This window comes from Schistocerca americana, chromosome 2 (genome assembly GCF_021461395.2).
Source record: "Schistocerca americana isolate TAMUIC-IGC-003095 chromosome 2, iqSchAmer2.1, whole genome shotgun sequence".
Taxonomy (NCBI): domain Eukaryota; kingdom Metazoa; phylum Arthropoda; class Insecta; order Orthoptera; family Acrididae; genus Schistocerca; species Schistocerca americana.
Window position 1 is genome coordinate 803,755,971 of NC_060120.1, and position 13,368 is coordinate 803,769,338.

Genomic DNA, 13,368 nt, shown 5'->3' on the forward strand with positions numbered 1-13,368 from the left:
GCTCTGCTTCTTTCAACTTATATAGATCCTACCTCTTTAACTTCCTGCCTTTTTGCCGTTTCTTTAGTTCTAATCCGCATTTTAAAACAAATAAACTATCGTCGAATTCCACATCTGCCCCTAGATATTACAGTTTAAAATCTGGTTCCCACCTCTCTCCCTTACCATTACGAGTTCAATCTGAAACCTTCCAGCGTCTTCTGGCCTCTTCGACGTATTAAACCTTCCGTCATGATTATTAAAGTGTTAGCAATGATTAAATTAGGCCTGTGAAAATTTTTACCAGGCAGCTTGCTCTTTCGTTTCTCCCTCTTCCCCCCCCCCCCCTTTCCAGCAGACACCCATGACAATTAAATGTTCCTTTCCATTAACTATCTCAATATTTTCTTTTAACTCATCACATATTCTTTCAATTTATCATCTGCAAGGCTAGTTGGCATGTTAACTTGTACTACAGTCTTTGGTGTTGTTCCGTGCTATCTTCACTATGATAATGTATTCGCTGTGCTGTTCATAGTAGCTTACTCGTATTCCCATTTTCTTATTCATTATCGACGCAATCCTGCATTATTCCCGATTCATTTTGTGTTTATAACCCCATACTCAACTGACCAGAAGACCTGTTCATCCTGTCACTGGATTTCATTACTTCCCACGAAAACTAACGTCAACCTATCCATTTCCCTTTTAAAATTTTCTAATCTACCTAGCCGATTAATTAATCTAATCTGTAAAACACCAGTTTTATTTTTCCTGATGACGACATTATACCGAGTAACGCCTGGGGATCAGAACTAAGGACTATTTTAACATAGGAATGTTTTACGCAAGAAAATGCTATCATAAGTTAACCTTGCAGTAGAACATCATCCCCTTCAGAAAAGCAACAGCTGGGCTTTTCAGTTACTTTCAGCCGTTCGCAGTACCCGTCCAGCAAGGTCATGTTGACGATGTTACAAGGCCTGACCAGTTAATCACACAAATTTTTGGCCCTATAACTACTGAAAAGGCTGCTGCTCCATTTCAGGAACAGCATTGATGTTGGCCTCTTCAAAGGTGTCCATACGATATTGCAGTTCCTACAGCGCGGCTATCTGGACCATAGAGGCAAGCAAGTTATGTCCCTTGGCAAAGACTATGGCTCTTTCATGTTATTGTTATTTCTAAATGCCTGATTCTGTATTACATGCAAGGTCTCTTATAACGTGTTTATCGTAATTAACGTAATGAAAACATTCCTGTTAGGGTACAGAGAGGACCCGATAGTCTTAATCTTGCTAGGATGAATAAATCGGTAAGTAATGAAATGCGATGATAAATATTTCTAGTACTATTAGAGTATGGCACGTTCGACGAATATATGGGACACTTTCTCGCCTGTCCACCGGCCCAGGGATTACGTCCAAGTTAAATGCTTACTAAAAATATAGCCACTGAAAAATTCTTCCACTTATTGAAATGGAACCGTAAGATTTACCTCACTCAGAGGTAACTGCTATATAATCTGAATTATAGTACAATATTTCACTAATTTAAAAAAAGAATATTCTTTTTTTCTGTCTGAATTTAATGCTTAAAATTCCACCCAACTGTATGTGAAAACTTTTCATCAATTTTTTTTTTTTACACCTTTTACAATTTTCAAAGCTTTTAATAATTTTTCACATAATTGCGTATTATGAAGCGAATAAAATAACTGTGTTAGATTTGTTCGTTCCACACGTTCCTTAACACCTTTTGCATATTCAGAGAAGCGTATCACTGAGTTTCGTTGAAAGTATTTATCTTTGTAGGTTTGATCCATGACGTAAATAATATTTTATCATTTAGTAACGTTTATTCCATTGAAATGGTATTTCCAAAGCTATCGCTTTCGTCTGTGCGACGATTTACTTCTATAAGTAGCTGTCGATATATTGTGTAATTAGAACTCCTAAGTCCGCCTAAATGTTTGTTGGATAATGCTACTACGCAGTCACGATAGCAGTGGAGATGCTAAAAAGCATTCGAATGAAGAAAAGTGAGTAATTGTGCCTTACATGAGGCGGAAAATCTGCAGTAGTTTTTCATTGCAATGACGGAACTAAAAATATTAAGCTTTCACAGGAAATTAGGGGTTATGAAGATTCAGAACTAGCTATATAACTTGATTGTCATAATTTAGCTCATCGTAAAACCTTAAACTCATTTTCTTATTTCTTAATGCTTTTCACTTGAAAAACTAGTCCTTCACTTGCACTGTGGTGTCGTACTACGAACATTTAAAATGTAATTTTATGTTTATCCGAAAATACTGATTTCTCTCGGGTTAAATTTGTGTAACATATACAAGAAAGGACATAACATTTTAATCTTTTCCACCGTGTTTCTGAAACGATACTTTACAATTAAGTAACGTTATGAATATCACAGGAATTTCTCTGTACACTATCACAATCTACGTATAGCACAATTTCCTAAGAGGAACCGCATGCGCTTGTGTGTAAACGGGTAGTTTCAAACACAGGAGCTACTTTCAAGATTTCAAGTATTCTCTTTAGTTTGGAATAGTAAATAGCACTAAACTTACCTGCGTCATTTCAGTAGAAGCCAGTTCTTGTATGACGTCATTTAGTTTCACTTTCTTGAGCTCCACGCCAACCAGGCGGGCTACAATACGCACTAGGGTGCACGGAGGGCTCGCGTCGTAATCGTATAGAATTATTGGCGCCATAGCTGATTCCTGGAACATATTTTCAGTGCTTAAATTCGGTAACTGCACAGGATAAGTAGCTTTTAATAAATCACTTATTTGAGATATAAAAAAAGGGCTTTGCATCATCGGACGACGTTACATTATAACTAATTAGAGTTTAAGGCGAGCGCGATTTTTGCTTGGGAAACGAAAACAGGAATTAACGTGACTCTTGATTGTATAGGATGAATCACCTTTGTGGTGAAGGCACATATATTTACGCATATAATTCTTTTATCAAACCTCGTTTTCAAGTATATAGTGATCGCCTACTGGGAACGCTATATTCCTTTCATGGCATTATCCTACCTTTAAGGGCTTATTTGTCAAACAGTTCTTTAGCTTCTCCCTGATGATGACGCCAGGGTTGCTCTCCAAAATATTATCTTCACTGGTCACCAAGCATCGGCAATACACCTGTGGACTGTTCTACCACATTGCTTGTGTTTGATGGTGCAAAATATAGTCCTATGTATTTGGGTGCACCGTTGTAACTCCATTAGTTTGATGAAGTGGGTCCTAATCTGTCTTCGAATATCTGTATGGATAGAGCTTTGTTTCTCTTTTCTCTTATGTGTGTCGTTGCTCTACTCTGAAAATGTTTGCCTTTCTACACGGGCCTATACGGATGCTAATTCGTTCTCACAAGGCAAGGTTCGAAACTGTAACTCAAAGATCTGGATTGAATTTTGCACAGATGTTCGTCATTGCAAATTGCGCCCGCCATTTGTTTTGGCTTTTGTTTCAACACTCCGTAATATTTTGTTTGGTTTTAATCGACGTAATTTTTTGAGGAAACAATGCAAAACAAAAAATACTGCTAATTTAGCCCCCGTGCAATATGCTTGTTTATGAGATAGGGAGGAGTGAATCCACACTGTGCATTTATGACCATTGATTTGCTTTTGAGCAGTTTTCCATGGCTGTTTAAGCAAATGCTCCACTGGTTACAACTATGCGCCTAAGAAAATGCGATATACAAGCAGTTAAAATACGATAACACAAACGTTTACATAGTTCGTAGACTGATAGCACTGATTATTTCCGTCCCTGAAATCAAATGACGAAAACAGCGGCAAGTATGGCATCCACTTACAAAATTACAATAAAATAAATTACTCACATAATAAATCATTTTAGTCGACATGAACACTACGAGAGAAGATAGAAATCGTCACATATAAAAATTCTTTATGTCACAAGGATATCGCCATTTCAATAACACACACATTTTTAGTCGTTTACTATGGAAATAACGTGAATATTTGTCTTCCCTCGTTTATTTCGTCCATTACCAGATTAATTTCATCATTATATCTGTATAAATAAAGATTTAAATGTTTGTGTATTCAGAATCATGTATCTACGAAAGTTCTCGACTGATTGCTTCGGAACATTGAAATGCCGATATCCTCGCAATAGAAAGAATTTTTATATTTGTCAATACCTCTCTTCCCTCTTCGTGTTCATGTCGACTACAATTATTTATTATGCGACAAATTTATTTTTTTGAAATTTTTTGAGCAGCTGACATACTTGCCACTACTTTCGTCATTTAATCTCCAGAAGGGAACTAATGTGCTCTACGAACCGTGTAAACAACTTTGACACAACGTTGCGTTTAATAAAGGCGCGATTTTAGGTATATATCTTTTTGAAATTTTTGTAACACTGTTTTTCCATTTTTAAATTTATGAAAAATTACGTTTTACATATATTAAATTACATATACATATACAATTACATGTACATACTAAATTACTTATGTTTTAAAAAATTAGGTACATAAAAACATACGTTCAATCCAATGCAACGTTTTATCAAAATTTCAAAGAAGCATTCGACCAAAAAACATTAGGAGATTGCTACTAGGAACATTCATAGTTTCTGCATAAGTACAAACAATGATATTCGTTTCTTTAAAATCTCAAATCTCCGGAAGTTCTTCACGAATTGTTTTAAAATTCTGATACAACATTGCTTTCGTATACTCACATATTTTTATGTATCTGCTGGAACACCATCTGGTATACGTTTGATATGTATTTTATGTAAGGGCAAACGTTAAAAAATGTCATTGCTGGTTTGCTCAGAATCATGAATCTCCGGAAGGTTTTGACCCATAACTTTGAAACTTGACACAACGTTAAATTCTAAAATGGCCCTTTTTTTTAAGTACATGATTCTTTAATATACGTATGTTTTTAATACATACACTGTTACCAAAAACCCCAAAATAAACCATTCGGATTTACCTCAATTTTTTACAAGTTGCGGTAATAAACATTTAGATTCAAATAGACGATTCACTGTTTAATGTATATACATCAAATATACACCAGTAAAAAGTTGTTAGCAAACAGTTATGTTGTCTTCATGGCTTATTGGGTTAGTATTTGAATACTACTGCAGATTCTGAATTTGCAAGAATAATAAATATGGGTCACGGTTACAGAGAGAGAAGAAGAGAAGATGGACAGAGGAGTGGGAGGAAATGGAAAACGGGAAGGAGGAGATGGATACAGAGAATGGGGGCTGGAGTAGAGGGCAAAGAAGGATATTAGGAAGCATATCCAATTCCCGTGCACGTTACAAACGTGTGATTTCTCTTTTCCATTTAAGCAGATTGAGCCACAGCAGAGCGTGGCCAGCTAGTATCAAAATACACACATCAAAAACAGTTTTGCATCACCTCGGTTCCGACGGACAGAAAATTGGAATAGAGTTCAACATAAACATCATTTCCGCCCTTTTTATTACTCATGAAAACCACACACTGCATGTTGTACCACCATACAGCGATACCTTCAGAGGTATTGGTCCATATTGCTGTACACAATGGTACCTCTAATACTCAGTAGTACTTCCTCTTGCACTGATGCGTGCCTGTATTCGTCGTGGCATACTATCGATATGATCATCAAGGCACTGTTGGTCCAGATTGTCCCACTGCTCAACGGCGATTCGGCGTCGACCGCTAAGAGTTGTTGGTGGGTTACGTCGTCCATAAACAGCCACCTGTCCCAGGCATGTTCGATAGGGTTCATGTCTGGAGAACATGTTGGCCACTCAAGTCGAGCAATGACGTTATTCTGAAGGAAGTCATTCACAAGATGTGCACGATGGGGGCGGGAATTATCGTCCATGAAGACGAATGCCTCGCCAATATGCTGGCGATATGGTTGCACTATAGCTCGGAGGATGGCATTCTCGTATCGTATAGTTGTTCGACGCCACCAGCAGCGTACGTCATCCCCACATAATGCCAACCCAAAACAGCGGGAAACCTCCACCTTGCTGCACTCTCGGGAAAGTGTGTGTAAGGCGTTCAGACTGACCGGGTTGCCTCCAAACACGTCTCCGACGATTGTCTGGTTGAAGGCGTATACGATACTCATCGGTGAAGAGAACGTGATGCCAATTCTGAGCGGTCCATTCGGCACATTGTTGGGCCCATGTGTACCGTGCTGCATGGTGTCGTGGTTACAAAGATGGAACTCGCCATGGACGTCGGGAGTCAAGTTGCGCATCATGCAGCCTATTGCGTACAGTTTGAGTCGTAACACGACGTCCTGTGACTGCACGAAAAGCGTTATTCAACATGGTGGCGTTACAGTCAGGGTTCCTCCGAGCCATAGTCCGTAGGTAGCGGTCATCCACTGCAGTAGTAGCACTTGAGCGGTCTGAGTGAGGCGTGTCATCGACAGTTCCTGTTTCTCTGTATCTCCTCCATGTCCGAACAACATCGTTTTGTTTCACACCGAGACGCCTGGACACTTCCCTTGTTGAGAGCCCTTCCTGGAACAAAGTAACAATGATGACGCGATCGAATAGCTGTATTGACCGTCTAGGCATGATTGAACTACAGACAACACGACCTGTGTACCTCCTTCCTGGTCGAATGACGAACTGATCGGCTGTCGGACCCCCTCCGTCTAATAGTCGCTGCTCATGCATGGTTGTTTACATCTTTGGGCGGGTTTAGTGACATCTCTGAACAGTCAAAGGGAGCGTGTCTGTGATACAATATCCACAGTCAGCCTCTATCTTGACGAGTTTTTGGAACCGGGCTGATGCGAAAATATTTTTGTTATGTGTAAAATTAAATTTACCTACCCAAATGAACTTAAACTGTATTATTCCATGACTTTTACACCATTTTTACCTTAAAAAGTAGCAGGACACTAGGCTATACTGCGGCAAATGAATGATCCGCTTTCGCTCTTTCGCTCTTTCCCGATATCAGCAAGCGAACTACAACAATTCAAATCTAATGCACGAATCGTTCGCTGTTGTTCCACGGTATCTGGTACATTGAGACGTAATAGTCGTGACAGCTCAGGCAACACAAAGGAACTTCTACTTTGATTTGTTCAAGATCTAGAGATTTTTTACCAAAAACTATAACTCCTAGAGATTTCGTTCCATTGATGAATATATACTACAAATTCCAAGCAAACCAATTACCCATGATTGGTGACCCCTATTTGTCAGGATGGTAATCATGCTGTTATGAGTTGAAGACAAGGTTGCCCGTGCCAGGGGACAGGGTTGCCCCCCGCCACCCCTCTCCCCGCCTTCCCCGCCCGTCCCCCTCCACAGCTCTGACAAAGAAAAAAATTTATTGAAGTCAGGTGTTTTTCATTCCAGAAAATTATTTAAATGTCGGTAACAGGTGATATTCTTTCCACAAAATTAACTAAATGTCAATATTACGTATGTTTTAACTGGGTTCTAACTAACATTTTGTGGCTACTTACAAGTCACCATTCCTCTTCCAAAATATTAAAAATACTCCATACCTCGATGTCTCATCTCTCACCTCCCCCTACAAACTTGGTTGAAGACTGCCTGTATATTTCCCGCTCTTAAACGAAGCTCATCGTGAGCACTGCCCAATATTATAGGTTTTACAGGTCTTTTGATGATAGATGTGATACGATGTGGGTTAGGGTTTCCTCTCGCGTTTGTTACGATCCGTTTATTTCTAGTGGAGGGCGACGTAACAAGTCGTACATATACAGGGCGTCTGTAATTGAAGTTCCAGATCCAAAACGCTGTAGGAAGAGAGCCACTCCTCAGAATGATGTCAAATTTAAACAGCGTACTACTGACTGAAGGGGAGAATGTCAAGGAGCAAAATTATTTAAGAATAATTTGCCCAATAGACGGCGCTGTAAGCGTCAGAATGTGCACGCGGATGCTCATCCGCCGAGCTGTTCTAAGCGCTTCAGTCTGGACCAGCGCTGCTGCTACGGCCGGAGGTTCGAATCCTGCCTCGCGCATGGATGTATGTGATGTCCTTAGTTATGTTATAGTAGTTCTAACTGTAGGCGACTGATGACCTCAGATGGTAAGTCCCGTAGTGCTTAGTGTCATTCGAACCATTTTGATCACGCGGAAGTTCCTCAATTTGCCTCCGAGACTTCCAGCGTAACTGTCTCCATGAAGGATAGTGTGCTGCGGATGAAGCTCTTTTACAAGACCGGTGACACCGCCAGAAGCCCTGAAGTAGTTCCGGGCACTCAAGGGCACGAAAAAAGGCACTAGTGCGATGACTACTAAGGGTCAGTAGAAAATAATTACGAAATCCAGAAAGACAGACTCTCTTAAAGTACCATATGACAGAGGGAGGACAGCAGTTGATCCGACACCTGTGGAAGATATGGCCACAATGCTGCAAGAGGCGACGGGCTGTGATGTGCAAACATGCAGAGCACTTGGAATTGCTCAAACGTTGGACATGGCTGCGAGCATGGTGCGTAAAATCCTATAAAACGTGCTGCATTTGTACCCATACAAAATCACTTATATTCAGCAGTTGCTTTCTCCTGACCTGGCAACAAGGCAAATATTCGTCCCGGAATTTTTTGCTCATAGGTATGTGGAAAGTGAATGGCCAAAGAACATGGAACATTTTGTTTTGATATTTACGGTCGGATATCTCTTCAGATACGAAAACTACAAAGTGCGTGGCTTAGAGTGGTATTATTTAATCACACCCATATTGTAAAAACGGGTCAGTCAGATCACTTTCATAAATATCACGAATATAAAGCTTACAGAAGTGCTCACAGTACAGAATTGACATGTAAAGACAATAATGAATTCCGAGAGAACGTACGAGTACATTTAGTTATCTTGTTGTTACAACACCAATCTGTACCCAAATTTCAGTGTGAGAATGGCTGAACGTGAAAGTGTCTTCATTTAAATGTTGCACAGGTAGCCAGAATTAGTAGCGTAGAGAATCAGTTTCAGTAGCTTAACCCGGTGGATAAGACTAGCAGATGGTTGTGGTCAGCGTCAGAGATGAACGGTCGTTCGGCGCATGGCAATGCAACGTTGATGAAACCACTGTAAAGACCCCAAAATAAAACTCCACCAGTCGGCCGATCCCCCTGCCAAGCTGGTAGGGACCGTGGTCCAGGAGCTTCGGTTTGCTGGCGAATCTCTACCTTCTTGCCCGACGGCTATCTGCTGTCTGATCACACTCCGACAGAGCAAACAGGAACGTTCCACCACGCAGTAACAATGTTCCCACACATAGTCAGCCGGTCGGTGACCAGCTTGGACAGGGGGGTGGGGGGGGGTGAAGGCAGAGATGAGTGGGGGATGGTTCCGGCCGACCAACCGGGCTGAGAATGGGTGACTTTACGTAACTTAACTGCCACTCCAGTCAACCAAGACGGGAATGATATGGTCACACAGTATACTCTCTCCCCAGCTTTCTAAGTATGTCGTCACACCCTGTACTGAGTAATCTTTACACGTAACAGTGCTTAATCTATTACTTTCAGCGGTGCTATGTCAGCGAAAGTGCTTCACGATTCATTTTACTTATTTTCCTACAGGGAGGAACTCAGTATGGTGCGCTTTGTTCTTTTCAATCTTGCCCCCTTGAGTGACTATAAGACAATGTGTTTAAATTTTCCTGCGCTGCTTGCCTACTAACATGAATTCGTATCTTCCCGCTAGTCTTGAGATAATTATTCTGTCGAATGTAACGCCATTTTAACCAGATACCTTGTGCAACAAAAATGCATGCCTTTGTCTATTAGGCCACCATGTATTGTCAAAGTGAAACTTAATCCACCCTCGGTGACCATTCTTTGCTTATTTGCAGTTTCCTGTTTCTGTACGTTCTAGATGAGTTGTGATTTAGCCAATTACTGTAAACCGCAACTAGAGTTCCCGGATGCTCGAATATGTGTGTGGATTACGTTACCCTTGTCCATCCTCCGCATTCTTTCACTGTGTCGAACGTGAAGCTGGATAAGTTTCCAACAGAGCAGATGATTCCACTGCATCCCACTTTGATGTGTGATAACAGTTTATCTAATCGTTGCGAGAGGGTATCGATTATTGATTTATATAATCCTACGCATATCATAGATTCTCTGTTTATGTTCTCTAATGTGCTTACCTTTATTTAACGTTATAAATTCGTAGGATGTAGCCAGTCTGGTATTTCATGAACGTGGCGTGAGGACAGAGAGTCCTTTGAGAGAAACAAAGAATTAACGATTATAATCCCAGCTCGTGACCATAGGCGTTATAAGGCAATCTCCTCTTAGTCCTGCATCCCCGTCTATGATTATTCTTATTACCAAACACAGTTATTAGACGACACCACACTTTCATTGCGTGAGGAAGTAACTCATCAGTTTCCACTATGCAACTTCGTAACTACGCCGGGAAATAAAAGATTAGTTCCCTTTGGCGAGAATTGACAGAAACAATTTATATAAAAAAAAAAAAATGAAACGAATATTTATCGACAACAAACAGCCGGACCTCCCCGAAATGCGAAATCCGTATTTTCATGTTGTAGTAATGCAAAGAGAAAATGATTCCTTGATGAAGGCCTTCGCAGACAATTTATCTTCTAGAACTGTTTCTGACTATTGCTGAAATTGAATTAGAATCAGTATACTAACATCAGAGTCTCACTATAGCACTAACAAAACGAGTGAATAGTCCCGTCATAGGGCTGTTTGAAAGAGTTGAGTCGTGGACTGTCGTTATAAAACCTGACAGAAGAAGAAGATTCACAACGAAGTGACCTAAGAGACAATAAGTTTCAGTTTTATGGAAGAAATAAAATGTTAGTGTGACATGTCATGGACAGACTAAAACCGTAATTACTAGCTACATTCTTATTTACACACGCGTCAAAGACAACAGTAAACATTTCTATTTCTCCTGTAAGTCTACTCACTCCCAGTCCGATGCAGCTTTTTGTTCAGTCCAGCCACAGAATCAGTTTATTTTAAAGATAAATTATGAATGTAACACAGTTCTCTCTCTGTTGTTGGTCTCCAGCATTTACCTCGTAGCTGGGTAAAACAGGATATGTAGGGCAAACCTGGTTCCTCCAGGTCTCCTTGACTGACTAGTGCTGACATTGGTCTGATAGAGCTCGGAACTAGTAGCACCCGTCATATCGGGAAGTTGTAGATAATCCTCATGATCGAATGTCTGTTCATTTTTCTTCTAAATCTTTCATTGTTTTTCTGGAATTTTCTCCGACGTTGGTGCGTCGTGAAGACAGACATCACCCAATAAGAAATGGATATGTGATTAATTGGACTAAGCACGATTTTTCTACATATGATGAACATGCTCTGTGGTGCAAAAGTAGGTACAACATGTGGGACAGAACCGGGTCAACCCGTTTTCGCACCGCAGTTTAAAAAGAAAAGGAGAAACACAAGGCAACGCAACACAAGAGGCAGTATCAGCGCTGAGACATTTCAAGGCGATTTCCCTCAAGCCAGTGTGCTCCAAGACAGTTTCTCAGCCTTCTGCAACGGAAAAATTTCCAGACTTACGAAATGAATTGCTAGCTGTTCCTGGGTCAGTGGAAATACCATCGGACGGATCGATTCCGGTTGCTGGAACTTCTGGTACCTCGTCGTCATATCTGTGTCACCGAGGCTTGTAATGCCTCCACCACGGGTGACTTGTTAGAAAGTACAAGGAAATTCACCAACAGAAAAAAGAGCAAAACCGTAATACTAACCAGTTCACGAAAAAGTTCTTTGGGAGCTGAAGAAAATGCAGGAAAGAGAAAGCAGAAGAGAAAAATTTAGAACGAATGCTTTTATGGGGAAGAACCAAAAGGTGCAAGTCCTCAAGAAGGCGAAGAAGCAGAAATCGACACAGGAAAAGATTTGACCGACTCGAAACTAATTAAAAAACCAACATTCTTCATCAGTCGAAAGTGCAGACGAAGAATGCATAATTTGTAATAGGCTACATTCTGGCTTATTATCGAAGGATTAATGGACCTTCTTGTGGTTGGACTCACGAAAACTGTTCCGATGCTGAGTAAGAAGACGACTACTGCGTCTGTAACTTCGTTTCATCATAGCGTACGTTGGTACTTAAAACAATTTGTTCGTAGTACTGTTAGGTTTCCGCGGTCGGTATAATGACGATTAAAATTCTTCTTGGTGTTGTACTGTGTCACCGTACAAAATACTTTAATTATAATCTGTAAAACGAACGTTTCGATCGTATTACAACGCCATCCTAAGGGCCATTCTAATAGAGTCTAAACGCTAAAGTATTTTACAGGATGTCGCGGGACAACACCCAGAAACATTTTAATCATCATGTACGTAAGTTTTCATGTACTTTTTGCAGTAGAGAAAACTTTTTTCTTGTTTTCAAGACTTTTCTATTCACTTAAAGGGGCGGAGCAAACTGGGTGTTTTGACCTAAGGAGGTTATTAGCTTGAATACTGAGATATACGTGGACTTTTTTATCATTTAGTTGAATCCGCAAAAGAACTGAATAACCTTAATCTCCAAACGTGCTGATCACTGAAAATAATTTAATGAATTAACGTTTGAATAATCCGACATGCTTCCTGAAGAATACCAGCAGCAAGCAAGCACCTACCGTATAAAGACACGACGCGGTGTGGAGGCCCCAGCACTAAGCAGTTAGAGCGGCGTGGCGTTTTTATATACAGCTCAGCCTGCCGTCCTTATCTTGTTACGTCAGAGGCATCACAGAGCTATCGTTGTGTCATCATGGACTGCTACGTCATGCCAACCTGCATAATCTGTACTCAACGGCGATTCACTGTGACGATAGGCTACATTCCAGAGGATCATCGTGTTTTCATCAAACAAACAGTTTTCTTTTTCAAACTACTAAACAGTGAACGGGGCTCTGCCATGTACGAGCTACATCCTAAAGTTTCTTACAGGCGCGACACTAAACATTTATACATTAGTCACTCTGATTAATCTGAATAACATGTCTTTCCTTTTGATGACAGAGGGTCTTGTTTCTCACAGGTAAGGAAGTGCTTAATGTAAATATCACTGTGCTTCAGACTGTACTTATCAACGAAACTTCGTACCAGACTAGTGCTGTGCATTCGAACAGATCTCGAACGCGGAACTGATTTCTATTTCTCCTGAAATTCACAAAGACAATAATTTTAATAATTAACAATAAGTCCTTTAATGGGTTTTAAACACTTTTGTGAACAGAAATTGAGGGATCCACTTGTACGTGGTGCCAGATTTTATAATATATTTCATAAAAAATGATATGAAATGTTTATCACACAAGGAAGGGATAGTATCCTTGACACCACAGAACCAAAGACGTT

General features: G+C 40.3%; 1 protein-coding gene across 1 annotated transcript in view; it reads right to left on the reverse strand.

Annotated features, from left to right (window-relative positions):
- LOC124595730 (glutathione S-transferase D6-like) overlaps positions 1-12,668 on the reverse strand; it is a 35,850-nt gene extending 23,182 nt beyond the window's left edge. Inside the window, exons 1-2 of the mRNA XM_047134601.1 lie at positions 12,645-12,668; positions 2,570-2,722 (exon numbers count right to left, since the gene is read on the reverse strand). Coding sequence (XP_046990557.1) covers positions 2,570-2,713 — 144 coding nt within the window. The 5' untranslated portion in view covers positions 2,714-2,722; positions 12,645-12,668. The remainder of the gene's footprint in view (positions 1-2,569; positions 2,723-12,644) is intronic.
- Positions 12,669-13,368: the final 700 nt, after the last annotated feature.